At 44.0% G+C, this 9,076-nt stretch overlaps 1 protein-coding gene across 1 annotated transcript; it reads right to left on the reverse strand.

The window, feature by feature from the left end:
* Positions 1–2,220: 2,220 nt before the first annotated feature.
* Positions 2,221–8,888, reverse strand: LOC119460388 (protein O-linked-mannose beta-1,4-N-acetylglucosaminyltransferase 2-like). The gene is made up of 2 exons (XM_049666635.1): positions 8,823–8,888; positions 2,221–8,790 (listed from the first exon to the last, which is right to left on the reverse strand). Exon 2 carries the CDS (start codon positions 8,514–8,516, stop codon positions 6,816–6,818), a length of 1,701 nt encoding a protein of 566 aa, XP_049522592.1. The 5' UTR covers positions 8,517–8,790; positions 8,823–8,888; the 3' UTR covers positions 2,221–6,815.
* Positions 8,889–9,076: the final 188 nt, after the last annotated feature.

A 9,076-nucleotide genomic window follows, 5' to 3' on the forward strand; every position in this document is an offset into this window, starting at 1 on the left:
CAGAACTGGTTTTGGCACGTAAAACCCCAGAAAGAAGAAGATGTAGTCTAGGAGGGAGTGTGGCGGAGCCGGACCCGTCCTTGTGTATATGGAGTCCGAGGATTCGAAGTGAGTCGACCTTCGGTATCAGGACTCCCTGAAGAAGGACTTGTGGGTCTGGTGCGTCGTGGCTTGGGGGCCGGCCCCGGGTGCGTGCCGCGAGTACTAATAGCTCGGATTTATCCGGGGCACAGTGGAGGCCGCAGGTGTTCAGGTACCGTTCGATGATGTTGACCGCCTCCTGAAGACGGTCCTCCTGTTCACCCGTGCTCGTGCCTCTCGTCCACAGTGTGATATCATCTGCATATAAAGCATGAAATATCCCTGGGACGGTGTCTAGGAGGCGGGGAAGTTTGAGGAGGGCCACGTTGAAGAGGAGTGGCGAGATTACCGAACCCTGCGGCGTACCCCTGTTAGGTAGGTGAAATGTCTTGCTCCGGAGATTGGCAATTCCCACCGTGGCCGTACGGTTGGTGAGGAAAGCGCGCATGTCGGCGTATGTTTTGGCACCGCAGCCGATATCTTCTAGGTTACGGAGAATGGCTTCATGGCTCACGTTATCGAAGGCGCCCTTTATGTCTAGAGCTAGAATGGATGACTTGCTGTGTTTGCTCAAATGGTCAAGAATATCTTCCTTTAGCTGGTCAAAGTTTTTTTCTTTTTTTTTAATACTTCAGTGATGTCACGGATTTAAAAGTATTTGCTTATTTGGGTCATGTTGGCACAGCAGAAGTTCACGAATCTTGCAATGTTCAGTTCTTGGCTCCTTTAGAATGCAATGTAGTCCATTTTAACCAATAACAGTTTAACTAGGCCCTGGCAGACTCTGTCAAAATCCATGACGTCACGGCGAGCTGGTGCAAGAACTTCGCACTCATGAAACCGTCCAAGTAGCACCACAGCACCCAGACACATGGATGGGCATAACTTTCAACAAGTGTATTATTTTGGCAAGGGAGCTGTACCAGCCACCTTTCTTTTCGTTTTTTTTTTTTTTTTTTTGCTTACCAAGCGTCTTCTTGCGGTGAGAGAGATGTTATTGATATTGTATAAGGGTAATTTACTAATACAGCTGAAAACATTTTTCACTTTAGAGATCCTTAAACACTACTACACCATTTTATTTGAGGAGGTTGGCTACATTGCAAGCTTTCATTTTGCAAGGCATCAAAGCAGAGAGGTGGCTAGCTGCGGACATAGACGGCGGCGTGACGGTGTGTGACTTCATTTCACCCCAGCTTTTTCTCAAAGTGAACGAGAGCTGAGGGCCAATACAGGGCTAGGGAAATAACTCTGTGCTCTTTCTTGTCCTTTGAGAATCCCTCTAGGATTCTATACATTCACTTCGAGGTACCTTGTTTTGTTGTTACAAATATCTGTCACTTATTATTGCCTGGTAAGCCGTGCTAGTGGCTACGCAATATTGCTTTTAGCATTTACATTAACTCAAGAAAGATATTGGTATTTGTGGCTTACATAAATAAAGAAAAAAATTGTGATTTTCTTTTAGCTAGCTTGGGTGTGTTGACAATATTCACTGCTTACTTTTCTGAAGTGCGCTTTCCAATTTACATGCTACTGATCAAAAGTGGCCACCTAACTAGAAAGTATTTTTCTTATAAGCGATCATATAGGTTTGCCACCACCACTGAAACATTTGGTTTTGACCAGGTTGAACCACTGCTGAGTGTATTAATAACGTGCTTGCCACCTGAAAAGCCGTGCTGATAACAATGGTGTTGCCAATTCTAAAATGACAGCCAGCTCGTTCGCATTTAGAAATGGTGCAATCAAGTCACAGCCATAAATGCAGGAAATGCCATTGATGAAAATCTACAGAGGAGGTATTCAAATTGCATCAAAAACGTAATTTTTAAGGCAAAGCTTTCTGTCGCCACCTCCTTGAGGTTTGGCATGGGTTGGTCAGTTTCTGGGTTTCTCGCCACCTTGGCTCAGTGGGGGTTCTGGCACTTGCACTATAGAAGCTCAGGTATGGGTGAAAACAGCTGCATGTTAAACACAGGCTGTCGCTAACATATATTTGGCTAGTGCTCTACCCTTTAGGCCACAAAGGCACGCATAGCAGTTTAATTGTAGAAGAGAGAACATGCCAGTTTCCCCATTCTTCCCTGTGCCAGCTGCCACCTTGTACATGATGCGACATTGTACTGCCTTCAGGTTCAGTCCATGTCTGCAGCGGAAGAGATGCACCCAGTGCTGTGCAACATTACAATATACATGACAAAAACAAAATAAAACATTTATGACAAAGCTAATGCACAGCCTTGCATCTTGCTATCATGCCTGCGCTGGACTGCGAGCTGCAGCCGTGCAAAGCCACAAAGAACTACCAATGCTTCAGCTGGACAAAATAGAGAAGTGCAATATGGTACAAAGCAGTAAAAGCTTTGCTTAATTTAACCATCATTTTTTATGATTTCTGCTCAATTTCTTTGTTTCATAAAAAAATTTGAGCACTCTGGTTCAGTTCTGCTTTGCTCATAAATAGTTCTTTTTTATATTTTTTTTTATTTTCAGTTTTTGGTTCAGTTCCAGTTCAACAGCCTTGTGGTAGGTGTTCCTTGAAGGAGCAGTATCGAACCCATCTCAGATGAATTGCATTTTATTTTCAAAGTGTCACTGACCAAGCTTCAAGTACTGTAGACTAAACTCAACTCTGTTAAGACATTCTCTTGTCCTAGTGGGGGCTGCCCAAGTTTCTTGCGGTAACCTGAATAGTTTAAGGTCCCTTGAGTTTTCAGCGCAGTTCTGGTAACACATTTTCAACATACTTTTGTGCCAAGTCATCCGTGCTGAATCTGCTATCTCCTATTATACAGCAGCCTGGCCCTTTGCTGCTGAATTATGTTCTAGATATTTGAGGAAATTTTCAAGATGCTGATAGCTTTTACCGCTGCTTTTAAAAGTGTGGTACAGGCATGCTTATAGTAATGTTTTTTTTTTTTTTTTTTTTGCTTTTATGTCATTAGGAGCAGTATTGCTTAAAGAACCTTTCACTGATGCGCCTCCTAAGGAATGATAACCTCTATACAGTCATCTTTTCATCAGTTTTCTCCTCTAATTTTATGCCAGCAATGGTGGCACAACGCTTGCTGTTGAGACCCAGGCTGCATGTCAGTGTTTGCAAAACAAAATGTTATGGGCAAAGTGCCATGTTGTGTTCATTTCCCATTGAGTAATGGGGCTGCGTAAGTGATACACCTGGTTTGTATGTAAATTTCAAAAGTGGGATTACAAATTATGGGGTTTTACATGCCAAAACCATGATCTGGTTATGAGGCACACCGTAATGGGGGATAATGGATTAATTTTGACCACCTGGGGTTCTTTAACGTGCACTTAAGCCTAAGTACACAGGTGTTTGTTGTATTTCGCCCCCATCGAAAGTGGGCGGGAAGCTCGTGCTTAGCAGCGTAACACCAAAGTCACTAAGCAACCATGGCGGGTGAAAGTGAGATAAGTACTCGTGAAATGGTGAAATTCGTGAAATGGTGAAATGTGACTGAAAGTACCGTTTCATATACCGAAATTGTTTGCCAGATTGCTTACACTTTCTCTTTGTCTGCCTGTCGGCAACTTCTATAGGCAGCATTGCTACGCACCAATGATTGTTAAAGGGGCCGTGAACCTCCCTTTGGGCTTGGTGAAATAACATAGTCCATGGGTAGCATACGCTGCTGTGAACATCAGCCAAGTTTCGCTGTCGTAGGCGGTGCGTGGAGCTCGCAAGCGGAGCATGAAGTCACCTTTCTCTCAAATGCTCTCGTTTCAACAGAGGCAATACGCGGCTGTTATTGGTCGCTGTGGTCGTTTACACCGTGGCCGCCGTGGGGTGCCGCCACGAGTCCACTGGATAAGCGCACTGCGGCTCACTGAGGATAACGCGTTTGGCTTACGTTTAGCGCATCGTAGACACCAAAATCGGAAGTCGTGGCATCTACGTTAACATCCAAAATGAAATTTGAACTGCGCGCCACAGTCACGTTTCAAAGGCAGAGCATTGTGGCCCCGCCCCACTCCGTCATAGCCTTCGCAGTGCAAGGCATTGAAGAAGAAAGGCGGAGCACAGCGGAGGCAGTGTTTGATTGCCAATAACTGAACGCTTATTGCTGATTGCTTATGCTGAACGCATTGAAGTACTTTTTACGGCAAAGTATTTCTGAAATAGCCTATTTTCACCTCAAATGTCTTTCTCCACTTCAATTAAAAGTGGTTCAGGGCCCCCTTTAAGGTGGATTTGGCAACCCTGTGTCTTTGACATAGTATTGTTTGGGCATGTCAGAATTCCCTTCGAAAATAATGAAGGCATTGCACACATTTACCCTGTTCTCTTACCACTTCTTTTATGCTACACTGAAGGGTGCACATGTCCCTCACATGGTTTCTTGATTTGTAGGTGTAGGTAACTCCATGTTACTACTTGCTTCACCATGTAGTGAATTTAACAAACAATTACTAAGTGAGTTTTCCCATGTGTGGAAGTAGTCTGCTACGATATGTGAAACATGTTCGTATGGTCTCCACTATCATAGAACGTGCATGTGTCAAGTCCTAGCGTGCACATTAGGCAATTTTAGTGATTACTAGTGCTGTCATATTGGTAGAAGTATAAATGCTAAAGGAAACTTAACAGTATTGGAAAAAGGGTTTTTTGTAACTATATACATGCAGCTGACACTTTTCTGCGCCAGCATGATCAACCAACATGTAATGCCTACCGAGATATATTTCTGAATTGTAAGCCTACTGACACTTGGTTTTTCTTTTCTTTTTTTAATTGCTGTGGCAAAGGTACAAATATGTTGGAGCTGTACTGCAACACCCCACCTGTCCTCTTCCCAATGGCAGACATGTTTCACCCTCTATAGTATATTCATTTGGATACAAGGAAAATGGATAAGATTACAAGTTTACACAAAGTCATTGAAGTACCTGCACAGGAATTCTCTTAAGTGCTGATTAAGCATTGAAGGGCATACTGTTGTATTTAAGATGAAAGCAAGTTTGCTAAAATCTCAGCAATTGAAGGGTTGATTTTCTTTTTTACTATTGTGATTTTGTTGACTGCCTTCTTTTTCTAAACCTTCAGCAAGATTTGTGCCACATTTTGTCAAATGAGAAAAATATCTGATCGAACATCATGACTACCCAGTGGCTGTAGTGATAGATGCTGATGTGGCATGTTGGAGCTGACCTGGCAGGCTGGCACACATTTTTCATAATTGCAGGGCTGCTACTCCAGAAAGCATGCATCCAAAACATTAGAAACATTTAGACTTCATACCACAGCAACTGGACTAACAGCTATTCATCAACCCCTTAACTATCATGAGAAAGTTAGAAAAATTAATGAAAAGTGCTCATTACGAAAAAAAAAAAAACTGCATTTTGCCATATATTTTTAAAAAAGATACCAGGAATATTCATAGCACTTTTACTGCTCTTAGGTACGTTCGATTTGCCTGCACCACCTGAACCAGTTCACCAGCTGCTGCACCCTGCCATTCGTTTCAGCGGTGCAGCAATGGCGCCCGCTGAACCATGCTGTTCGTTTCAAAAGGTGCAGGGCTGGTTCATGATTTTTCTGCTACCAACCCCTCTGTTGGTGCCGACTTGGTGCAGGCATACAGGTGCGAAGCAGCAGTGCAGCAGACGACGTAGCACACGGGTGCGAGCGCCATTAAAACCTCGCTTACTTAGTGTGATGTGTCTACGCAAGTGTGGTGTGTATTTACGCCCCAGAAGCCGATCATACCCGCAGGTCGGGACCTCTGAACCTTACGCACTCCGTGCACATTAGTCGGACATAACGCCTGCACTGCGTCTGCACCTTGGCATTCGTTTCAAGTGTCACGCTGTGCCTGCACCGCAGAAATCGAGCTGCGCAATTTCTAAACTTCTCGTTAAACCGCCATGAACTGGTTCACAGTGGTGCAGGCGAATCGGACGGACCTATTGTTGAAAAAAATAGCAAAAGACATTGTGTGTTAATTATATGTGTCAAAATTGCAAGGTAGTGCAACCTTTACCATAATGAGTTATCTCGTCATTGACAGTTAAGGGGCTTAAAGAAAAAAATTCTGCGCTTGTGTAGTTCAAATCCAGCGCTAATGCAACTCCACTAATGTGAAACCTGGGGAAGTGCAAAGCAGTGATGCGCTGGTGTTTCCTTTGTTATTCTTGTGCTATTCTTGCACAAGTGTGGAGGAATCGAGCGCTTGTGGAGTGGTGGCGCCCTCTCTTGTACTGCGCTGGTTCCAGACTGGCGTTTCGGAAGCGATTTTCACGAGTTTTTGCTAATTAATGCACTTAATTCTTGATTATTCCTGTCTTTTAAATTATTCTGAATCATGTTAGCTTATTTTGAACTGGTTTTGATCAATTCTGCACTTGTTTTGAGCTTGTTTTGAGATCTTGTTTCTGCGCGTGACCACGACGACATGACATCACATTAGACGCCGACCAGCCCGGGCCCCCGGCCATTTCAAATTCTGTTGGTACTCCGTGAAACGTGAAGCATAAGAAATGCAGCACAATTTCAGTGTAAGCTTGCAGTGCCGAGCCCACTTTTATTTGTCATTTATATATATATATATATATATTATATATGTATAAAACATTGAAGACTGCACCTTGGACGCCCTCTACTCTCCATCAGACATACCTGACCATCAGCATGGCGTTATTCGGCCGACTATTCGAAAACACTTCCTTACATAGCATGCACTGCTGCCATGCAATTATTGTAAAAGTTTTCAGTGGGTGATATACTTGCAGCTGGGAGGGAATGCATTAAAGCCACCAGATTTTCCATCACACACCGCTTTCACCCATACATAGAAGGGATTGGTAGTAACGTTTCTGACAAAAACTGTGATATTTGTTTGAATCATTTCAACCTCAGCACCATTTTTTAGCCATGATTCATAGTAACAATGCTCAAAACTAACAAATGCTATATTCCATGGCTCATGCCAGGTAACTAACAACTGTGTGTTGCCTTCAGAATGTTTTTGAACTTCACATTCCAGCCCCACAACTGGTCCTGGAAAAATGTTTTCTTTTAGGTTATTGTGTGTGGGAACGTGTTCAGCAGTTAGGTTGACAAGCAGTGGCACAATTGATGTGTCAACTGCTGTGTCCTGATATATGTGGAAAAGCCAGTCTGGATTGTCACAGCACAGGTGTGGTGGAACTTCTTCATTTTCGAGTATCTGCTGTTGGGCTTCCAGCGGCAAGTGATATATTCCACCATACTGTGGTTCAAATTCGGGGTGAAACACTGTGTTGGTCTTGTTTGTATTTCTCCATGCTGCATAGGCAATATTCATTGATGGAAAATTTGCAAGGGTTTTGTATGGAGTGTAGTTGTCAGGATTAATGCCATATGGAAACATTTCCAACACTGCTGATCCTGGCTGCAAGAACATTGACAATATCAATGCTGAGCCATGCATGCTTATCAAAAGTTGTGTGTCTCTCAGCAAAATTATTACATCCTGCAGCGATTCGCTTTCCAGATCAATGACTACAGGTGTAAGCTTAGTGTGCGCCTGCACCATATGCACTAGCTCATCTAGGTTTGTAATTAGCCTGTTCTTGGTTCTTGATATTATGAGTGCACGACTTCTGTTTACCTTTAATGTCGGTGGCACATCAAGTGCATGAAGGAAAAAATGAGCAAAGTGGCCGACTTCTGCACCAGCTATCCTTAGGTTAGTGTTGAGAGGGCCTTGTGGGACCACAAAACCATACTGATACCAGGTGCTGTCTTTTCGCAATCCAACAATAGCTCTTCTAAAGCGGTACCACTTAGACATTTGGCTTTTGTACAATATCTTTTGATTTCTAACAAGGGCTTTGTACAGCTGCCAGTAAGGTCCCTTTCGTCTTTCATCAGCCAGGAACAGCGTAATGTTGTCTAGGCAGTGCAGTATCTCTTCACTACTGCTGCAACTACGTATCTCTCGAACAGTCGAAAATATAGGAATAAGATCATCGTGAAACACATGCATCAGATTGTCTGGGTTGAAGCGACTGACCACAAATGTGTCGCTGCGAACATCCACAACATGGAGCGGTGAAAACGTCGACACTGGTAAGTCCACGAAATTGAAGTAAAACGCCCCGTGATCGCTTACAGACGATAAATCGGTAAGCGCAGGATCGTTTCTTCCGTTTAGGTCACCAAGAAGAGTCGTTCCCGGGCCGTGCAGAAAAACAAAATCTCCGGTGTCTCCTCGATAGTACAAGTTCCTGAATATGCATGTTCTCACGGTATGGTTAGGGCCACGACACCACACAGAGCTTGATGACTCATCCGAGGTACGCTTAGAATGTCTATCAGTCTCTCTACAGCTGCTATTGCCGTACCGATTCGCATAATCGAGTACATGGTCGACTAGCAAGCACGCAAGTACACAAAACATATGGCTGGGACGTACAAGTACAAACATGGTGAGCCGCGCATCCCACTTGGGAGATCTGTGCCACTTCACTAGAATATTATGAAAGTAATGTATACATACGTACACCGCGTGCGAACACTGCACATAACGGATTGACGCGTAAAAGCACACAAAATGAGCACCACTGTAGTAAAGCGGAAGGGCTTAATTGTAACGCAGAGGGGCACCTAAGCTTCACAACATGTCATCTGAAAGGGGATCGGGGAGTCCAAACCACGGACATGACCAAATAGTCCGGCCATAAAGCCAGAAATACATAATTCTTTTCATTTCATACATCGTACAGCCGCGTACGGCCTGAGGTACGACGGTCACAGAACACCGGTTTCTACGGTGCCTCCACACGCGCACCCGTCCATAACCCCTGTTATAGAGGAGGCTATGACCCGTCAATAAGCGTCAAGGCGTTGACCGTAACAGCACCACCGGCTCGGCTTTCAGTGGATTTCAACAGAAGGCCATAGAGCATGGAGGAAGGAAGTTTTTTCCTTCCTCCATGCCATAGAGAAACATGGAAGCCGGAAAAGCTTCCTTACTTCGCCTTGACA

Source organism: Dermacentor silvarum, chromosome 1 (genome assembly GCF_013339745.2).
Source record: "Dermacentor silvarum isolate Dsil-2018 chromosome 1, BIME_Dsil_1.4, whole genome shotgun sequence".
Lineage (NCBI taxonomy): Eukaryota > Metazoa > Arthropoda > Arachnida > Ixodida > Ixodidae > Dermacentor > Dermacentor silvarum.

Excerpts from the sequence above, each read along its gene's own strand:
- LOC119460388 (XM_049666635.1), bottom strand. The coding sequence starts at position 8,516 with ATGTTTGTACTTGTACGTCCCAGCCATATGTTTTGTGTACTTGCGTGC.